We start from the raw sequence: 22983 nt of genomic DNA, 5'->3' as shown, positions 1-22983 counted from the left end.
ATCCATGCCAATAATATCATGCTTCTATTAAATCAGTAGCTTTGTATATTCATTCATTGTTTGTATAAATGATATGAATTTGATGTGTTATAGGTAGCAATAGCTATGTATCTGTTAACATTAGTTAATACACAATGAACTAACATGGACAATTGTATTGGCATTAACTAACATTAACAAAGATGCTGAAAACTATATTGCTCATTGTTAGTTAATGTAAGCTAGTGTATTTACTAATGTTAACAAATATAACATATTGTTAAGTAGTACCCACATACAGTAGGCCTATTTTAAATGATAAGCAGTAAAGATACAGTACTACTGTGTATACATGCTAAAGATAGGGATTTATTAATTTTTTTATCTCAAAATACACACTGAAAAATGATTCATTCAATTTACTCAATTTTTTTAATGTAAGTGGTTGCAATCAATTTATTTAAAGGTGCAGTGTGTAAATTTTAGCGGCATCTAGTGGTGAGGTTGCGAATTGCAACCAATGGCTCAGTCCACTGCCCAACCCTTGCTTTTGAAATGCATAAAGAAGCTACGATAGCCACCACTGGACAAACATTTCATCGTCGAAGACAACTTAGTAAAAACCTTTGTGCGTTAAGGGCTTCTGTAGAAACATGGCGGCACAAAATGGCGACTCGGGACCCTCGGTGTATGTAGATAAAAAGGTCTCATTCTAAGGTTACAAAAACATAACGGTTCATTTTAAAAGGTCTTTATACACCACTGATAATATAGTTTTGTATATTATTTTGCATTTCTTTCAAGAGATCCTTCAAACAATTACACACTGCACCTTTAAGATACATTTAAACTAAAGTTTTTTGTTTTGTTTTCTATTACTAATTTTTTTTGTTTAAATGTAGCATAAATAAATTGATTGCAACCACTTACCTTAAAAAATTGAGTAAATTGAATGAATCATTTTTTTCAGTCCAGTTACTTTGTAATTAGTTTTGTTTAATGCATACAGTATTACGGGCCATCTACAGTCAACAGGCCATCGTCATTTAAAAATAATGCAATATAAGTGTTAATTTGAGCAATTTTGTGAATGTCTTTCATTGTTTTTATATTGAATTGTACTTTTCTCAGAGTCACATTTTTGTATGCTTTGTAATTGTCAATGCAAGACTGTTTTCATTATTTTAAGGCTTTCTAGTAAATATAGTAAAGATTTGGGTAACTGATTTTTGTCACCATGGCAAGGTATTTGAAATATTTTTAGTTTGCTAGCTCATTTAGGTGTTTTTTTATTATTATTACAGAAGTATTGACTACACACTCATAAGCTTTGATCATGTTTGAGAGACTGTATGACTGAATGCATTTTGTTCATACATTCCAGCAGTATAACCACATGCAGTGTGTTATAAATGTAGAGACATTAAGTATCCCATGCTTCTGCGCTGCTTTTGTTTCATCTTGTAGTTAAACATCTCTGTGTGTGTGTTTGTGTGCTGAACATCTGATCACGTGTTAACTTCTCCTTATTCGTCCCTCAGATCGTGTCCAGTTTCAAAGCAACCACGTCACGTGCGGTCTGTCAGCTGGCGAAGGAATATGTGGGTCACAGAGACGGGATATGGGATCTGGCCGTGACTCGGGTTCAGCCGCTAGTTCTGGGCACGGCCTCAGCCGGTACACCTACCACAGCTACACTTGCCTTTTTTTGATAGCGGGAAAGAAAAAAAAAATCAATATGATGCAGAAATAGCCCAATAGGAACATTTTCATCTGTTGTCCCGGCTTTAAAAGCCAACAACAGTTTAAATGAATACTAATAGGCTGAAATGTTGTCCTATTATTTTTCACACATTGCATCATTTCAGGTCAACGTTTTGCTACACATTTAAATGTAAACACGTTGAACAGCTAGACAAACATCTGTCTGTATTATGTATTGTAGATCACTGTTCAATGCTGTGGAGTATTGAGACTGGGAAATGTCTGTTAAAATACGTCGGTCATGCCGGATCAGGTATGTAGCTCTTTTTGTGCTGCGCTTGTGTGTGAATGTGTATGCTCCGTAAACTGTAGTTGTATTCAAAGATGAATGTTTTCAGATATCAGATGATGTATCTCAGTGTTTTGGGTTATTTAGTGTTTAGATTCTTGTGTCTAATGATTGTTTATCTCCTGTTTTTGCAGTAAACTCCATTAAGTTTCACCCTACAGAACAGATGGCACTTACAGGTATATCTGTCTAGTTTGTTTTGCACTGACGGCAACCCTGCTGTATTATGACTAATTCTTGTTAGAATCGAGAATAACATCAGCACATTCTCATGGATTTTAAAACAACATGAAGCTTTTAAAGTATTAAGACTGGCTTTTAATATCTAGCAGTTGCTGTGACATTTTTTATATATTTCTTGTTTTTATTTATTTTATTTTATTGTTTTTTTTGTCTTTATTGTTTTGTTTTTATTGGAAAGCACTTTGGTTCACCTTGAGTGTTGTAAAGGGCTGTATAAATAAATGTTGATTGAGTAGTGATGAAAAACAAAAACATATTAGGATGATGTGAACAATTTGGGCATGAACAAAATGCAAAATGCTTTTGTTTATTTTTAAACCCCCTTTTTTGCAAAATCTTCTTTTGCAAGGTGTTTGTTTGGACATCAATGTGTTTGGCTGTTTTTTAACACGATACCCCTAAAATTATCCCCATTAAATCAAACCAGTCTCATTAGACATGCTGTTTTGATTCTCTTGTTAATGTGAAATCACAAAAACAAAGCCCCGCCCACAGCCTACGACTGCCTGGTTAATTTTACCCAAAAGATTTTCTGAATATGTTTGATGGCATGTTGTAGCGCTCATGTAGCTTCATGTCCACAGGAATCTGATCTATTTATAACCAAAAGCGCACTGTATGTTGGGAAGGGAGTGATGAGCATTAGCTCATTTGCTTTGAAAGGTACAGACATGAAAACAGCCCTTTTTTGCTCCCACCCAAATAGGGGCATTTTGGACATGCTTTAATAAATGATCTGTGGGGTATTTTAAAGGAACACGCCAACTTTTTGGGACTTTAGCTTATTCAGCGTATCCCCCAGAGTTAGATAAGTCCATACGTACCCTTTTCATCTCTGTGCGCCCTGTAACTCTGTCTGACACACCCAACGCTCTAGCCTAGCTTAGCACAAAGACTGAAAGTAAATGGCTCCAGCTAGCATACTGCTCCAAATAAGTGACAAATAATGGCAACATTTTCCTATTTATAAGTTGTGATTTGTATAATCACAGCATGTACAAAAAACAAGGTCATATGAGACATATAGCCATCTTTTAACCGTATACATACTGGGAACTATATTCTCCGCAAACTCTCTGCTCCTGACCACAGGGCTTCTCAGGTGTTGCAGGCAAATCACAACAAATAGGAAAATGTTGGTGTTATTTTATCACTTATTGGGAGCAGTATGCTAGCTGGAGCCATTTACTTCCAGTCTTTGTGCTAAGCTAAGCTAGCGGTGGGTGCGTCAGATAGAGTTACGGCACCCACGGAAATGAAAAAGATATGTATGGACTTATCTAAATCTGGGTGATACGGTGAATAACCTTTTTGGGAGTCCCAAAAAGTCGGTGTGTTCCTTTAAGCAGAAACTTTACGGACACATTTAAGGCACACTTGAAAATTCTATTCTTTCAAAAATGGGCATAATATTTGCCCTTTAATAAAAACATTATAATTTTGTCATTAATAACTTGACCTCATGCCGTTCCAAACCCATCTGCTGTTATTATTTTTTACTTTAAAAGACTGAAAGTTTCCTTTCATTACAGGAAACGTCCGTCTACTGTTAATGTTATTGTCCATTGTTAATGCCTAAAAGCAACTGCTAGATCTCTTACTCTAATGCTGTTGTTTTATCTCCCAACTAAAGTCACATGACTGCCCTCCTAATGCTTTTCTCATATAATTTGACTGTTCTCATTTTAATCTGATACTCACAGTCCATCTGTGTTTGTTTTTTGTGTGTTTTCTGACAGCGTCCGGGGACCAGACTGCACACATCTGGCGTTACATGGTACAGCTGCCACTTCCCCAGCCGCCAGCTGACATCAGCGTGAGTATTAAACCACACGCACCTTTAATGTAGTGATGCTCCTCCCACCTCCATCTATGTCTCCTATCTCTTCCCATTAGGAACGGGAATTAATAGGAATTTAATGATTCTGGTTCCTTAACAATTCCATTAATAATTCTTTTAGTGTTTTTGAAGCACACGACAATAATAGGTTTGAACTGTATATACTAAAAAGTCCTGTATAATTTACATGTTTCAAATGTAGGCCACTTTTTATTTTAGATGAAGGAATGGTTTACCTCATTCCTTTTTCTGCTGTCTGACTAAATCATGTAGTACGCTTTAAAATATTCATTCATTTTTCCACCACTTTCCATTCCTTCATTTAAGTTTACAGTAAGCTGTAATCTCATAAATAAATAATTTTTATCCATAATGGTGTCTTTGTGACGTCTTGCCACTCATCTTCTCTCTAAATCAGGCCTCGCTGGACGATGACGTGGATTTCTCCGATAAAGACGAGGCCGACGGGGAGGCGGATGGGCCCAGTGAATGCCCCACCATCCGCGTCGCCACGACAACCTTAAAAAGCCACCAGGGGGTGGTGATTGCAGCTGATTGGCTGGTGGGAGGAAAGCAGGTGGTGACTGCATCCTGGGACCGAGCTGCCAATCTTTATGATGTAGAAACCTCTGAATTAGTGCACACGCTCACAGGTAAACGTGTCCACATGGTTCGTGACTTGATAATAGTTACTTGTTTTACTAGTTTATCTTTTCCAATGTTCCCAGTGTTTCAGGCTCATATGTGTATATGTGTTGGCAGGTCACGATCAAGAGCTGACCCACTGCTGTACTCATCCCACACAGCGCCTGGTGGTGACCTCATCCAGGGACACAACCTTCCGCCTCTGGGATTTCAGAGATCCTTCCATTCACTCGGTGAATGTCTTCCAGGGTCACACAGAGTGAGTCACCCAATCTCTAGTCTTGTTGTTGCTAGGACATTGAATGAACCAGTTTACCTCTGCATTTAACTCGCACACACCCGGAGCAGTGGGCAGCGGTCACAGCAGTGCCCGGGGAGGACTTTGGGATAAGGTGCCTTGTTTAAGGGCACCTTAGTCAGTGCCTGCTGGTCTTGGGAATCTAACCGGTGATATTCGAGTTACAAGACTGACTCTCTAAACAGTACGGCATTGCTAGATGGTCACTGTGTGGTTTTTAATTTGATTTAGTCCGAAGAGCTCACTCCCAAGGCTCCATGCTATTCTGGTTTCTAAATATTGCTGTGTAAAATTCATTCAAAGTCAGATGGCTCAGTCATGCCTGTAGTGCAAACTGTGTGTAATGAGATTCCTGATGTTTATAGTTCATAAGGATTAATTGGCATATTATGAAAATAGCAGCCTAAATGTCTTTGTTGCACTGGTTCATACTTACCACTAGATGGCAGTGCAGCATTTGCAGATATTTCATAGGATACCTTAACCCCCACATTCAAGTTTCTTCAAACTTTCCTACATCAGATTTTATGTGTATCGTTAATTTCTTCCTTTTCGTTTCTGGAATAATCCTCATCATGCGTAACGCCTTTCGATGGCCATAGTCTGGGTTATGTTTTGATGTGGTGTAAAATGAGTTGACTGGTGTTTAGTGGTGGTGAAGGCAGATATGAGGAGTCGCTGCAGTCTTTGATTACTGAGGATTACACGCCGCTCATTATGTTCAAGGCCGACATGTATAATTCTGTCAGATCCCGGCTTAATGCTCTCAAATAGACAATCGGTGTAATGAGATTAGTCTCCGTACTAGTGCACGGTTCCCACTGTCAGCCGCTCTGTGCAAAGTCAATTACTGTCCTTAAGTCTCAGTGAAACGACAGGAGCCATTCGGATATCTCTGCTTGGCGGCTCGGCGTTTGGATCTTGCAGATTTCTGACGAACGATACTTTAGATTATCTGCAACTTTATTGATTATAAAATTTGCCCGGTAAGGTACGAGAGTGCTTTATAATGGATGTGGAAGCATATCAGTAATCAAAAAGCATATCTTATAAATAGAAAACATTAAAGGCGGGGTGCATGATTTTTTAAAAACTCTTTGGAAAAGAGAGTCTGGTACCAAAACACACTTGTAGCCAATCAGCAGTACGGGGCTACTAATCGACATTGTTGCCTGGATTGGGTATTCTATTGGGGTAGGGGTGTTAGGGGCCGAGGGCGTGGCAATCAAAGGGGCGTGCGTATGCGTCATGATGAAAATTAAAATATTTTAATAAAATAAATAAAATATTTATTTTTAAAACACTCAAATAAAACTTAATTTTGAAGAAACTATGACAAAAAATGAACACATACTAGATTATTAATTAATGAAATGTTTTACCTCTAACGTGAATAGCTGCGTGATGAAGTGAAACTAAAGGGTTAATAAACACAAAACTGAAGCAGATGTTGTAGAAGGTCTGGCGAACGATGATAGATAGCGCAAAAATTTTACAAACTGATTGATTATTTCCCTATATGAATTACATTATCTTAAAGGAGTGTAATTACTGTAGCATGTAAATAATGCACATAAATAAAATGAGCAGAGCGCTCAACAATTATATCTCATCAACAGGCACGTGAAACCTAGCTAGCAGGTTGCTCAAACAACAAAATCAACAGCTAACTTACTTTAAAATTGCAAGAACTATAGACTAATACAATAACAGGCTGGCTTGAATAACCCCAAAACATAAGTCCACTTACAGTTCTCACGGACACGCTAAATCAACTGGCTATCCTCCAGACATGACCGACAAAGTCTTATCTTATTTCGGCCGTGATGCGCATGCACGCTTGCGGTGTGAAGCGCGTCTGCGCTATTCTCCGAGATGTTTTATCAACTGGCTAGTTATCCTCCAAACAGTGACGGTCCGGACCACGTCTTTCTCATTTCGGCCGTGGCGCGCGTCCCGGCTCGCGGTGTGATGCGCGTACGCGCTATTCTCCGAGATGCACTTGACGGCCTTTTGTGCAGCGAATTTTATTATTATTTTTTTTTTTGGGACGACCTAGTTAAGGCGGTAGGGTTTCCAAGCTTAGGTGGGCCGCCTTAACTGAAATATGCTGCGGGAAACCCTGGGCGTGTTTGTTTAGCTGATTTCAAATGTCAACATTGGCTTTCAGAGATCATGCATCCCGCCTTTAAACAAATAAAATTTTACAACAATTTATTTTAAAAGTTTTAATCTAACAAAAGGAAACTGTACACAAAAGGAAAATGTTTCCACACATTTTTGTCATTTGCTGATTAGTGAAACTAACATTTGAAAATGTCTGAATCCAACATTTCGGTACATTCCGCGTTGTTAAGTAAATTCCATTTTTAATGCTTTGATTCCGTGATTTCGTCATCACATAAAAAAATAGGGGGCCTATGTGTGTTGACACATTTTGGGCCCAAAAAAACAGTTTTTCTGTAATATAACACCTTTAACAGAAAGATTTGACTTTTTCACTCCTTTCAGGTATGTTAGTGCACAGCTCATAGTGTAAATGAAGTGAAGACGGGTGTTACCTCAATATGACAGTAGCGCTGTGCAGATCATTTTACCCAACACCAAAAATCACCCAGAGGAAAATACTTCTTTAATGTTGTTGCATAGTCTGTGGGCTCTGTATGTGCAATGTGAGTTGTTGTCAAAACTGACAGCGTTAAAACCATGTAACTAATTGTTTTGGGTTATTAAATTCACCAGCCACTGAGCACTAAGAAACTCTCCACATACACATTAACACCAGTTTATATCCTATTGACATCAGAAATTGGTGTAGCATGACTTCAGAAAAGTATTCAGTAGCTTCTTTGTGGCGATACTTGTTGCGAATATTGCGAAAAGTGCTTGTCCCATTGCACAGAGATGTGCAATTCAGGGCTTGACGGTAAGGATGAGATAAGATGCTGACGATATATCGGTAATGGCCTGAGGGTGAGGGTTCATTTTTAGGTTAACTGCAATATATGGGGGAATAGCAATGCCCTGGCAAGAACCTCGACACCTCCGTGAGTTTTGCACAAATGCATAAACACCTGATTTGACATGGAAATGCATTGCAAGACGTAATGAATGAGATCTTTATGGGGAAATAGGTTTATTTATAAGCGTGCATGAGTGTTTCTGTATGCAGATGTGCGTGTGGGCTGGTGAGACAGCTGTTGGGTGTAATGAGTGGCGTACAGTACAGTGTGTGAACTGATTGAGTCACAGGTGAGAGAGAGGGAGGGAGGGAGAGAGAGAGAGGGTTGTGTTGTCAGTAGGAGTGAATGCTCTGCTGCCCTGGGACTATAAGATAAATGAGCTCTGCACCAGTCCTGGCAGGAGCTAAAGACCTCCTAAAGACCAAATGCACACTTGCGCACTTACACACCTTCCGACAGCCTGGGTTTATATTCATTCATGCTGTGCACACAGGAGACATGCATGATTTGAGTCAGGCGTAATAAACCTCTGTGTATTCTCAGTATTTTGGACTCCACATGGCATCAGGCACATTTGCTTGGCTGTCTAATGCCAGCTTCAGACTACACAATTTTGGCACAATCTGTTTGACGTAGGGTGTTGTGGTGATTTGTAAACACCAATGGGTGATAGGAATCAGTCGTTTTATCTTGTATAGTGTGTCATCACACAACACCAACACCACACGTCTGTGATGCTTCGTGATGTTTCAGCAGAAAAACTGCCAGGATTAATTTTTCCAGTCCTCTGTGATTGGTTTGTCAGAACTGTGACGTTGACAAATAGGAACACCGAAGCTCTTTCGTACATTGTATTAAACACTGTGAAATGAAGAGAAATTATGGTATTTGTACTTTTATGGCGCTTTTCTATTGCATAGTACACCACGGTTTGGTTTAGTTTGGGTCGGGTCAGCTTACTTTTGGGAGCTTTTCCATTAGGTGCACAACGTGGTACCCGATACTTTTTTTCGTACCACCTCGGTTGGGGTTCCAAGCGACCCGAGCTGATACCACACGTGACGCAAAAACACTGTAGATCACTGATTGGTCTGACAAAATCGTCACTACAGCATCATCGCTATAATATAGATTAGCTTTACCTCAGTGCTAGCTTGCGCTGTCTCGAGCAAACATGTTGTCTTCTGTGCTCTGCTAAGTTCCCAAACTCACTTTTATCGATAAAAAACCTCCACAGGTTGAGAATCAGGGACACCATAACAGTTTTTTCCATTCTTGCAGTTTGTGGCGGAACATTCACGACGCGCACGTTGGCATATATTCTTAAAAGCAACTTAGATGAGGCTCAGCGGAGCGCCGTCGAATGACGCCACGGGTGTTTGAACAGAAACTGTCATGTGAGACAGAGGTAGTGATAAATGCGATGTGCAAACATCTGTTTGTGGTGGCCAATTTTAATTTTGTGGCGGACTGAGAAATTAATAAATGTATGGGAATGTACAACAGCGCTCTCACTTGTATGATGTCTTAGCAGTATGCAGCGCAAATATAACGACACGCCTATAATCCCTCCCACTACGAAGTGATACTAAACTCGATGGAAAAGCTAACCACGCCAAAGTGAAGTGAGCTGACCCGACCAAAACTAAACTAAACCGTGGGGTACTATGCAATGGAAAAGCACCATTACGCTCTTGTTTCCGGACTTCGGACGCTACTTTCGCCTTCCCAATGAGAATGTAAATGGTAAGTAGTTCAAGTAGTGTGTTCCCATTAAAAATACCATAAAAGAAAGTGTACTTTAACACTTTTCCCGCCAGCATTTTTTTTTTAAGTTGCCAGCCAGCTCCAGCATTTTTTATGATTTTCACAAAAGTTTAATGTCTTCCAGAAAATGTTCTTCTTTAAATATATAAACATATAATATATCAAATAAAATAACAGGCCCTCTGCTTTCAAACAAAAAAGTTGCATCCTACCTTCATTTGGGTACCCTACATCAAATGGATTGTGCCAAAATTGTGTAGTCTGAAGCTGGTATTAGACAGCCAAGCAAATATGTGTGATTCCATGTGGAGTCCAAATACAACATTTTGAGAAAAAAGCTGAGATAATTGCATTTTTGTGAAGGACTTTTGATTTGAGATTAGATTCAGAGCGATCCTCAAAACATACACTGAGTTCTGACTGTTTGCTCTAAGGGGTTGTTTCCGGGCTTTTTAAGTTGGGTAAGAGCGTCACCTGGTGGATAATAGCGGAAATATAGGTTGCCGAAAAAAGTCGTCTTTGGCAAGGAAGCGTTTTCTCTTAATAGACGTCAATGGCGGGGAAAGAGTTAAGTACCCTGTTGATGATGCACTCATTCAAGCTAAAATTTGAGTGTGCATTTTGGACAGTGTTTCCCATACATTGATTTACTCGTGGCGCACCGCCACTGAATCAACACTGACCGCCACACTGAAATATATTTTTCATGATTACCATTTACATTTATATTTTACTGTTTAAAAACGTCTTAATTCATTGTTGCAAGTGCCCAGCGCGCCCCTCCTTTTCTCTAATGTTGCTTGCAGCGCGCACGCCTCTCTCACATAAGTGAAAAGGTGGCGGTGTTTTCAATGTCCGTTCCTACTTTCTTTTTCACGTAAACGTCAACAGTCACAGATGTTACTGACAGAGAAGACGGCTGATCAAGTTTATCATGACTTGACGAAAGGTTAGCATTAGTGTTTTCCACACACACACCCGTTCTCTCCCTCTCAAAACAGAGGAATTGATGAGAAGAGTAACAGCAGTAAGGCTTCAATGTAAATGTATGGTGATTTTGTCAGACAATGTCGCGTTTATAAATCAGGATTTTAGCAGCAGTTGGATTAAACACGAGGCGTTACTGGGTCGTGTTTAGTCACTATTTTATAGGCTACTCATTTTATGTCTGACAACATTACTGATAATATGTAAAAATAGCATTCAGTTGTGTTAAAATGCAATATAATGTGACCGATCAAAGAGTAGAACTGAAACATATCAGGTGCCAACACTCGATCAAACGCAAACACGTGATGACGTCACATGTATGCTAATTGGCATGTGACATCATCACCACCACAAGTCTCAAAATCCTGTGGAAAACACTAGGATACTTCATGCACTCAACGGTCGCGGCTTTGCTTATGTAACAGATGCTGTTGGAGCAAAGTCGCCTCCGGAGTTGGTTACATTTCAGTCTGACACTTACTGAAGTAATGTTGGACAAAACAAATAACAATGACATTAAAGGAACATTGTACAAATTGTCTTAGTAAAAATCATTGAGGGGCGGTTTCCTGGACAGGGATTATCTTAAACCAGGACTAGGCCTTAGTTTAATTAGGAAATGTTTTAACAAACATGCCTTACTAAAAACATTACTTGTTTGCATTTTTAGGCAAAACAAAGGACACTGATGTATTTTAAGATATGTAAGTGCAAGTTGTTTTCAATTTGGAAGGCTCTTATGTTTATTTTAGTCTAGGACTAGTCTAATCCTTGTCCAGGAAACCACCCCTTTGTGTTACATTTGGGATGATACTACTCTTCATACACTAGATGGGTGAGTACATAGTGCATAGTTTAAGGGCACACTCACATTATCCAAACCAAACCAAACCAAACCATGCCCCAGCGCGATTGTCACCCCTCCCTACTCCCCCAGGTGCACGCACTCACACTGTACTTCTTATCGATCCGAGTCCGGGAGCGCTTTCGTCATTAAGATGCGATTGTTTAGAAAAAAGCAGGAAGTAAAGCGCTCTCTTAACACTGGAACCCACCGTAATGATAAGTCTGTGTTTTTTATTCTGAGTCATTTGGTGCGCAATTACAGACAGCCCTCTCACATGTCATCATATTGCTTAGTTGATCTGTCACGTGTGCAGCTCGGACATTCACGTTACCCCGCTGCTCGCATCAAAAGGTTTTTACGGAGGCAGATGAACGTGAGTGGTCGCGCAACTGACGTCTTCACCTTTTGAATCGCGCTCACACCATAGTCTTCCGCGCCTGAGCCCAAGTGAACCGTGCTCCGGCCCACCTCTGCAACCCGGCCGCGGCGCGATTAAACAATCCGCGCCCGGGCACGGAACAGAGCGATCACACTACTCAAACAAACCTGGCTTTGGGGGTCAAACGCGCCCGAGCGCGGTTTGGTTTGGATACTGTGAGTGCGCCCTAAGTGATGATCTTTGACTAACATCACAGTCCCTTGACGTCTCTCACAGATGAACAACACCTCATTTGATGATTTTTTTTAAAGACACAGCACTGGGATATGTACAATATCTCTTTGACATGTGACAGTACGTTATGTACGTTCCTGTAATTCAGGCGGAGGCCGTTAAACTGTCCGTACAGTATTGTGAGGGAAGTTCATCTCAGTTGTGTAGTACAGCTGACATATGCCTGACTCACTCCAATAACCCACATCATAGGGACGCACCATGAGCGCAGCATTCCAGCATATGGACACTTAGATGAAACAGTCATGCCTTTGCCCACTGTTTTCTGCTGTTCGCAGCATAAGTGTAGGAAAACTTTCAAAAGTGCCACTTTATCCCTATAGGAGTTAGATTATGTTTATCCGTGATGTTCTCAGCGGTGATTTTGGGAAGCGTAGTGTGAACACGAATGGAAAGGCCCCTGTAGTGTCGTACAACACCATGCATCTAGGTACGCACAGGATTCATTATCTGTCTTTGACAGACAGTGACAAAGCGTGATACATCAAGTTTGTGTCTATTAATTATTGCTTGCGTCAAGATCAGCAACAAATTAAGTTATGGTTAAAGGAATAGTTGAGCCAAAAAATGAAAATTAGTTTGAACTACACAATGCAGGTGACACAAAGTTTCTTTAGTGTAAGCCATATTTGCAATGCCTCCAGGCACCTATTTCAATGATAGAAGTCCTCTCTACTTGAATAAGTAAGACCGATATCTTTAAAATCACTAATAATTTAATAAAACAAGTTATTTCTGACCAACAATTACATCTGACATAAATTGTACCATAAATGTCATATCGTAAGTGCAAATGGTGCTAATAAACACTTTCCCAGGTTGCTTGAGCTGCTGTGCATGTGCAAAGGTAAAGTTAAGTACTTTACAACAATCTGTACAATTGTTTGTTTTGTGATTGGTTCTTTTCATTGAGAGGCGGGACGCTAGAGTGTTGCACTTTCTCCCATTCATAGTAATATCAATGCATCTTAGTTATATCTATCGCCTTTGACGCGATTCATGAAAACGGGCCTGGGCCACCAGTAAAAATAACTTGCGACTCAGACTCTTTAACTTTTGACTGCACACTTGAATTGCACACCACATCAAAGGCTTAAGCAGAAATTTCTGCCATTTGTTTTTTCTTTCCTTTGAGAATGTGGGGTGATTTGCCCCTGAGCCAAAACTAAAGCTCAGCTTTTGCTGCAGGTCATCCATTTTCTTTTCAGAAATGTAATTCAATTGCATTTCAAAATCACCAGGAAATTTTCACATCCTCAAAAAGAAATGCACTCCTATCTATCAATTCCTCTGTCGGAGGATCTTTTTGAATTTCCAGCACTGTCATGGCTTTGACTTAGACTTGGGTTTGAAAGATACGGTCTTGACACTTGAACTCTACCTCAAGTGTTGTGAACCCGTTATAGTGTGTAAGCAAGGATAGCAGACAGTGCCAAAACATCATCTACTGATCATCTAATGATGCCGCAAATAAGTGACACGGTACAAATGAGACATGACAGATGGGTCGGTGAACACAGAGGTCAAAGCGTTCACTCCCTTCTTCCACTGCAGGGCATTTGCAGTCTGAACCTGTCACAAGTGTGTTTAAGACAGAAAGTGGGGAACACACCTGCTGTCCTGGTAACATGTCACGATGGGTTTCTCACTGGGGAACGATCACAGCTGATGTCTCCTTTGAGACAGATCAGGTTAATGCTTGATGACAAGCCTATCATAGTTCTGCGTCTCTGTTAAAGATCTAGGCTGGTTGCCAAAAAGCTGTAGGTTCGAGCTCCAAATAGGTTGATCAATGAACCAGCACCATTGTGCCCTTGAACAGCAGGACACTTAACCTCGGGTTACGTCATGAGGGCTGCACCTGTAGTGAGTAAGTGTCTTTGGATAAAAGCAGCTGCCAGATAATATTATTGTACTCCATTACAAAAAATCATTATTTCAACTATATGTGAACTTTTTTTCGATCAGTTACTTTCCCTTTTGGAGTTACAAACCTACATAGACCTGTTAGTATTCTGGTGATTTATAATATTTTGTAGTTTGGGAGCTGGACAGCACCCATCCAAACGACAATCTGGAATGTGATTGTGCTAGTTTTGTTATGCAGATCTGGCAACCCAGTCCTAAAATGGAAACAATCACATTGCAGGACTACCCCAATGACCATATCCCAAATACCAGCACCCAATAAACAAAATTCTTAGGGGGGAGAAGCAAACCATGCAACCGCTTTAAGGTAGCCCAATTCTGCTGCAAAACTACAGACTTTGCAACGAAGTTTTAGGATTAACTCTTCATTTAGTATGTGTATACAGAGTAAATGTAAGTTTTGTGCATTTTGGATATTTCCAAATGCTGAACTTCCTACAGTTTCTTGAAGTTGTTTTACATCATCAAGTGTATGTGATCAGGTGGGATACCTTGCCTTCATTGTTTTAAGGAGCTTATTACTCTATACCCCTGAACTGGATCTCTATTAAATGCACACACTCCCCTTCCCCTAATGAGTCCCGACCTTCCTTGTCAGTGGTCTCTGGGGAAACCGAACATTCCCAAAATATCATTTGAGTTGTAATAGGATTTTAATCAAGCTTTTAATCTATTATCGGCCCTACCGCTACCCCCACCTCTGCTTTCCGGTGGCAACCCGCAATGTCAGAAAGCGTTTCCACGCTTCACTTTAGATGTGAACTGTGCCGGAGCGAGCCGAGCAAAGCTGTTAAGTACGGCCAAACTCAACCCTAAATCCTTAATGCAGCGGAATTTAGCCCCTAATTAAACCTTAATATCATGTCAATTCAAATTAGCGCGGCTGGAGGCGAGCGGAGCAAAGACTCCGGCCCTTTCCTTTTTTCATTTCTCTCTTGAGACGAGGGAACACAAAGAGGAGAGAAATGTCAGCGGGGAATGACGTGATAGATTAGAAATATTAAGGTCCATTAAATGGAAGTGTGTGCTGAGCAGAGCAGTTAAATGTGCGCTGTGACCCTGAGGGTTGCTGACTTTCCTGCTGTTCGCCCAGACTGTCTCGAATCCCACACACATACACATCTTGCTGCCTCGTTCTGCCCAGGCTGCTGGAGCTCTGTGCCCTGTACTGGGGCAGAGGGTGGTGTTTTCGACCAGGGGAGAGATAATTTCATCATGGGGATAATATCATTTGTTGGGAATATTCAATTTCGAAACCATTTCAAGCCTTGCAACGCTTGTCATCACGGAAGTTACAGGCTGTGTTGTGTAGACAGTCTTCGGATAGCATGAGGTGTTATCCACTTTTGGGACTTTTGCTGCATTCACATCATGTTGTAGTTAGGTAATTATGAGATGACAGCATGTGATGTTCTACTTGGAAATGTACTTCACGCCCTCAAAATTATCCATTTCTTTTTGACGGTTTTAAATATGCCGACTCTCCTTCTTCTTCTTCAAGGGGTGACTCCCCTCCCTGGGGCTCACGAGATAGTAAAGTGTCCATCGAATGCACACTTCAAAATCTTGCCAGGAGTAATAGGTCATCCGGGTACTTTTCATCTACTGTTTTACTAATACTATGAATTCGGACATACTAGTCGTCTCGCCCTACTGTTTTTTGCCTACTATAGAGTAGAGAAGTAGGCAGTTTCGGAAGCAGCCTATCTTTCTTTCGAGAAATACTTCAGTGCTGAGCTTGTTACTTTTAGGTCTTGCCATTTTGCTGATGGTTTTCAAAAATCTGTTAACAGACTAGATTCTTAAACTAGAGGTTTTCTCGGGTCCAAAGAAATGTACCTGTCCTGAAATGATCAGAATCACTTTTTACCCAAACCCGAGGTGCATAAATGTATTTGTAAAGAAAGACTAATCCATTGAAAACCCAAGAGAATTATACTCTAGTCCGACCCAGTGGAAATTTTTTCTTGACTGTACCCGAATGTTAACGGCACCGAAATGTGGGCAGTCTGTTGCCCCGCACGAACAAGTCAGAAAGAAAATCTGGTGGCCTCGCAACCAATTCAGCCAGCTGCTCCATTTGTTATCTGACGATGACAGTGAGTCAACCACTAAAATGTACATTCACAATTGATTGACAAATCTTGCTCAATGAAAATGAAATAGCCTACTGCCGGCCACACGATGTTTCAAGCGCTCTTTGCAAACAGGGGGTTAGAAAAGGATTCGATGCACACACCCAAGATACTTCAGGTTTTCTTGGGTCCGTTCAGCAAAAACACATTCATTTTAAATTACACAAGACCCCATGTCGCTGAAATTATACCTGACCCATGTCCGAGGCACACGTGAAACTTTTAGACCCGGACCTGCTCAGGTCTCGGGTCGGACTTGTCTCTGGGTTTTCGGATCCAAGTGGACCCATGAAGACCTCTTTCTCAAACACCATTATTTTTAGTACCACATAACAACATGTGTTCGTTTTTACACATAGGTTTGTTTAGTTTGTTCAAGGTGTTTTTTGTGATTGGAGCACAGGAGATTAAGGTTGTGTGCCTTTATTGACAGACCCTTATTTTTTTCAGCACTGTGACGTCAGCCGTTTTCACTGTGGGGGACAACGTGGTGTCTGGAAGTGACGATCGCACCGTCAAGGTGTGGGACCTGAAGAACATGAGATCTCCGATTGCTACCATCCGCACCGACTCGGCTGTTAATAGGTAAGAGTAGCAGGTTAGCGAGGTGTAAGAACGGCTTCCTGAGGCTTATTGTTTCTGAACACATGGCTTGTTGTGGAAACTTCTGTGAAGTTGAATAACTTCTTTAACAGCTTGATACATTTACATATATGCATTTGGCAGTATGTGTGTTCCCTAGGTTCGAACCCATGAACTTCTGCACTGCTAATTTAATGCTCTACCACTGAGCTATAGAGGGGTAAAATTGTTAGCTTTTAGCATATTGATAACACTAGGATATAAATCTAAAAGCAAATAATATAAGATCCTAACTGAAATTTCTATGAAAAATAGAAATTAGGGCAGGGGTCTCCAAATGATTACCTAAATGATTAAAACAATCTGAATGGCTACTTTTTGATATTTTGACTTGATTTTATTTTACTTGTTGATATGTTTTATTATTGTTTAAAATGTTAACATGTGTAAAGCAAGCTAATATAAAAATATGTAATAAATAAATATTATAAATGAGATTATTAATAGAATGTGCTTTGGCGGGCACCTTACAGACTCTGTGCGGGCTACCTGTTTTACTTATTACATGTTGGAGACCCCTGGATTGGGGTAATATTTATAAATGGTAGATTGTAATTTGATTAGTTTCATATTTGGTTTCTTATTTTATTCATGTATACTTCTCAGTATTTTTGTTTCTTTTATTGTGCAGGATAAGCGTCTCAGCGAACCAAAGAATCATTGCTCTACCGCATGACAACAGACAGGTCAGGCTATTCGACATGAATGGGGTTCGTCTGGCTCGCCTTCCACGGAGCAATAGACAGGTACATGAGAGAGAGAGAGAGAGAGAGAGAGAGAGAGAGAAAGAAAGAGAAGCCTTTATTCTCTTTTCTTGCTTTATGTTGGTCAAACTCTTTATGCACAAGATAGTATGTTTGAATGTTTTTCTGTCAAAAGCCTAGAGAATTGCCTTAAAATTATATACTACATTGCAATTCAAAGACATTTACACACACATTGTACAAAGCAAAAATAAACGTGCTGGGAAAAGATTAATCGCGATTAATCGTTTTCAAAATAAGTGATTTTTCATAATATATGAGTGTGTGTTGTGTGTAATTATTATGTATATATAAAAACACACATTCTTCATGTATGTATTTAAGAGACATTCACGTGTATGTATATGTATATATATATATATATATATATATATATATATATATATATATATATATTATATATATGTATGTATGTATGTATATATGTATATATATATATATATATTATATATATGTATGTATGTATGTATGTATATATGTGTATATATATATATATATATATATATATATATATTATATGTATGTATGTATGTATATATGTATATATATATATTATATATATGTATGTATATATGTGTGTATATATATATATATATATATATATATATATACATATATATATATATATATATATATATATACATATATATATATATATATATATACATATATATATATATATATATATACATATATATATATATATATATATATATATATATATATATATATATATATATACATATATATATATATATACATATATATATATATATATATATATATATACATATATACATACATACATACATATATATATATATTATATGTATGTATGTGTGTGTGTGTGTGTGTGTGTGTGTGTGTGTGTGTGTGTGTGTGTGTGTGTGTGTGTGTGTGTGTGTATGTATGTATGTATATATATGTATATAGACGGTTTCATTGGACGCACGTGATACACGTCTGGATCCGAACCTTACTTCCGGTTTCGTTTTTTTAATGGTCTGACTAGTTACTAAACTGATCTCTTGAACGAATGCCTCGTCAAAAATAACAAATGTTTTGGTTTCCTAGGTAATCTATGTGTTGTTTTTTTGCTTGTTATATAAATAAACTACGTTTAAAGAACTTTGTTGTTATTTATTCTTAGCGGAGTTTACCGGAAGTTACGTGCGGACCGTGACAGCCGCTTGTTTATATTGTTACTGCTGAAACGGTCTATATATGTATATGTATATGTATATGTATATGTATATGTATATGTATATGTATATATATATATATATATATATATATATATATATATATATATATATATATATATATATATATATATATTTATATATATTTATATATATATATATATATATATATATATATATATATATATATTCTATATTATATATAAATAAATAAAAAATATATATAAATAAAAAAATCTGGTATGACTATATGTATGTGTGTGTGGTTGAATATACATTATAATTGCACTCGCATATTATGCAAAAAAAAACACTTTTATTTTGAATGCAATTAATCACGATTAATCTTTTCCCAGCACTAAAAAATAAATGACTTTAATTTTGAGTAGTTATTGTACTGTGTATACCCTCCTATACATATTATCATATTATCTATCTACATATATATATATCTATATATCTATATATATCTACATAATACGATATAATATCAATATCCGCCATGTTATTCTGTCATCTTTTCTCCCTTTTTCCTGCAATAAATCCATTCCAGAAATTACAGCGCACCATTCACGCAATGTAAAAATTGTTGGTATAGAAAACACGTTTTTACCGAAATTTGTCAAAATGGATTTATTGCATTTTATAACCAAACTCTTCATATACACACACCAGTAAATGTTTTTTAAATACATACATGCTTGTGTATTTATACAAAATAATTACACACAGCGCACACACACACACACACACACACATTATAAAAAAAAACTTCACTGATCAATACTGTTAAAACATACATACAGTATTTTTTTACTTTAATTTTTTATGTACAGCGTCAAAAAATATCTCACAACCCAGCGTTGGGTTGTACAGAAATGTACAAACTCAGCCGCTGGGTTAATAAACCCAGAAAATGTTTGTATTGGCCTAACGATAGGTTAAAACAACCCAGCATTTTGGATTGTAACTAATCGGCACACACTGCAAAAATGATTTTCAAGGAAAACTAGCAAAAAATCTGCCAAGGGGGTAAGCAAATTTTTCTTGAATTTAGTGTTTAAGAAAAATGTTCAAGCTTTTTTGCTTAACCCATTGGCAGATTTTTTGCTTGTTTTATGCACAAAATCACTTAAATTTGATATTTTTGGTCTAAAAACTAGACTTCTTTTCTTGGGTCATTTTGCTCATCAAGAAAAAGCATGTGACTCTAAAAAAGTAATTTGTTTTTGATTTGTTTTCTACATAAAACCATCCTGCATGTCATGTCAAAGAGTTAGAGAGTTTAGTCTGGATTCACATGTTCACTAGTTTTGAAATCGAGCTATAGCGTCTTTATTATCATAGCTAAAATTGTCAATCTGCATGTGACTGACCCCAACGTTTTTACATTATTTGCACAGGGTCATCGTCGGATGGTGTGCTGCTCGGCGTGGAATGAAGAAAATCAAGCCTGTAATCTCTTCACTTGTGGTTTCGACCGCCAGGCCATCGGCTGGAGCATCAACATCCCTGCCCTGCTACAGGATAAGTGACGGGCTGGCACCCGCAACCAACGCTTGCACAGTTTTACACGCGTATACAAGCTTAGCACAGCCCATCCGCACAATTTCCACTGAATCCTCTGAAACGTGTGCACCTGCAGTAGATTTACTTCATATACGATACGATTCAGTGCTTCATACCAGTTGCCGTCTCCTGTCTCGCGGTCATCCTGTCATGCTTTGAACAGTGTGTGCGTGCAATCGACATCAGCGGACAACAACAGGCTTTGAAGATTGAACTCCAAACATCTGCTGTTTAATACCATAGTGCTTCTGCATATCTACGATGTCTTCTCTGAGGTCATATAGTGTGGTGAACTTGTACCCTGTTTTTGCATGATTTAAGCTGGCATTCGTGAATTCTGAGAGACCGGGGCATTATTGAAACCTTAGGTTGCTGTTACGTTCAAATAATTTTACACTTTAGCTGTGTTTTTGTTGTGCAATGTGTTCAGTTTGTTCCATGTACAGATTGCATTTTATTTTACGATAGCATTTTAGAATTTTTTTCATGGTTTCGGCTTGGCTTTGTATAGAGACGAGCCTTCAAAAGAAACCTTAGAGCACTCTGCCTTTGTGAAAGGAAATCTGCAATCACATTTACGGATCCGCACCTTCCCGACGTTCTGATTGGAACCGTCGTTCACGCGGCCAATCAGCTTCTTTCAGTATCGCCGCAGTGCATTTGCATGATAAACCCAGCTCTTTGTCAAATGTGAAGCGAAATGCTGTATAATTGCTGTCGAATCTTGTTCACCTATTTGAAAACAACAACAAAAAGACAATGTAAGTAGTAGTTTGACTGTTTATAGAGTCCTGAAAATTGATGTTTGATGTTTCATTGAAATGGCTTTTAAGTCGTGTAGAAATAAATACTTCAATGTCGATTTCCGAGGTTCACATCTTGGTCACTGCTATACTTAAGGATAAGGTTTTCAGCTGTGTTCAATATTGAAATATTTGTCTGTAATTATTGGACCAAATGTTGTCGGTGACGTTCTCAATGCTACTGATCCTTGATAGGTTTGCAGATATGTACATTAGATTCTGTGTGATGTATGTACAGAAAAAAAACATCACTGCAGAAGCTGTCGGTCATTTTCGTGACATTGTTATTAGGTTGTTATAGTTCAGTAATGCAGTGATTATACTAATTATAACCAAAAGTACATGAGTAGAAATGCTGGTGGAAAAGTATTAATAGTATTTTTCCATGTAAACAGGTCAGTAGGTTCCATCGAAAAAGATGTTCATGATGTAATATTTGTATGATCTTCATTTTAATTGACAGAGATGAAATGTATGTAAAACGGCATATAAATGGCTTTTACTCAACTGTCAATGAGCTACAATCATGCACACATTTGACTGAGAATGTTTTGTAAAAATGTTGTAGATCTGACTTGTATAACAATCTGTTGGGTATTCGGTATTGAGCCATTTCATATTTTTCTTCTATTCAAGAGTAACCTCATTTACTGTATTGGAAAAACAATGTATTGCAGCTTAAGACAATTTAGAAATGTAAAGTAGAATCAATAAAAATCATTCACTGCCTGGCTTCGGAATAAAGTGACATTTTTCAATAGTCACATCCTTGTTGGTTGTCATTAAAAGGGGGCGGCACAGTGGGCACAGGTCCCCAAGTTCGCTGTGTCAGCGTGGGTTTACTCCGGGTACTGGCTTTCTCCCACAGGCCAAAAACATGCATGGTGCACTGCAAAAAATTACTTTCTTTCTTAATATTTTTTGTCTTGTTTTTAGTACAATTATCAAAAAATTCTTACATTAACATGCATTTTTAACAAAATGACCTAAGAAAATAAGTCAGATTTTATGTTATTTGTCTGAAAACTAAAGTGAATTTGTGCTTAAAACAAGAAAATAACTTTTTTTAAACCTTTTTCTTAAAAACTTAAAGGAATAGTCAATTTTCTTAAAAGAAAAATCCAGATAATTAACTCACCACCATGTCATCCAAATTGTTGATGTCTTTCTTTGTTCAGTCGAGAAGAAATTATGTTTTTTGAGAAAAACATTGCAGGATTTTTCTCATTTTAATGGACTTTAATAGAGCCCAACATTTAATACTTAACTCAACACTTAACAGTTTTTTTCAACGGACTTTCAAAGGACTATAAATGATCCCAAATGAGGCATAAGGGTCTTATCTAGCGAAACAATTGTCATTTTTGACAAGAAAAATTAAAAATATGCACTTTTAAAGCACAACTTCTCGTCTAGATCCAGTCGTGATGTGCCAGCGTGACCCCACGCAATACGTCATGATGTCAAGAGGTCACAGAGGACGAACGCGGAACTCCGCCCCAGTGTTTACAAGTGTTGAGAACGAGGACCGTTCCTACATTGTTGTATGTCAACTGATACTAATTAATGTCTTTGTGTCAGTTTATTGTTTAAAACGGTCCGCAAATGTGCGTTTTATATATGTAACACGTGACCTCCCTA

At 38.3% G+C, this 22983-nt stretch overlaps 1 protein-coding gene across 4 annotated transcripts in view; it reads left to right on the top strand.

Annotated features, from left to right (window-relative positions):
• Window positions 1-22106, top strand: part of wdr37 (WD repeat domain 37) — a 43807-nt gene extending 21701 nt beyond the window's left edge. For all 4 annotated transcript variants that reach the window (XM_073813087.1, XM_065294730.2, XM_065294731.2 and 1 more), the window contains 9 exons: window positions 1521-1656; window positions 1925-1996; window positions 2167-2211; window positions 4015-4091; window positions 4534-4768; window positions 4878-5019; window positions 16813-16947; window positions 17636-17750; window positions 20374-22106. In XM_073813087.1, the coding sequence (XP_073669188.1) occupies window positions 1521-1656; window positions 1925-1996; window positions 2167-2211; window positions 4015-4091; window positions 4534-4768; window positions 4878-5019; window positions 16813-16947; window positions 17636-17750; window positions 20374-20505 (1089 nt within the window). In that variant the 3' untranslated portion in view covers window positions 20506-22106. The remainder of the gene's footprint in view (window positions 1-1520; window positions 1657-1924; window positions 1997-2166; window positions 2212-4014; window positions 4092-4533; window positions 4769-4877; window positions 5020-16812; window positions 16948-17635; window positions 17751-20373) is intronic.
• The last annotated feature ends 877 nt before the right edge of the window (window positions 22107-22983 follow it).

Source organism: Paramisgurnus dabryanus, chromosome 22 (genome assembly GCF_030506205.2).
Source record: "Paramisgurnus dabryanus chromosome 22, PD_genome_1.1, whole genome shotgun sequence".
In the NCBI taxonomy this organism is placed as follows: domain Eukaryota; kingdom Metazoa; phylum Chordata; class Actinopteri; order Cypriniformes; family Cobitidae; genus Paramisgurnus; species Paramisgurnus dabryanus.
The sequence above is the reverse complement of the archived record's forward strand: the minus strand, read 5'-3'. Positions and strand labels throughout refer to the sequence as shown.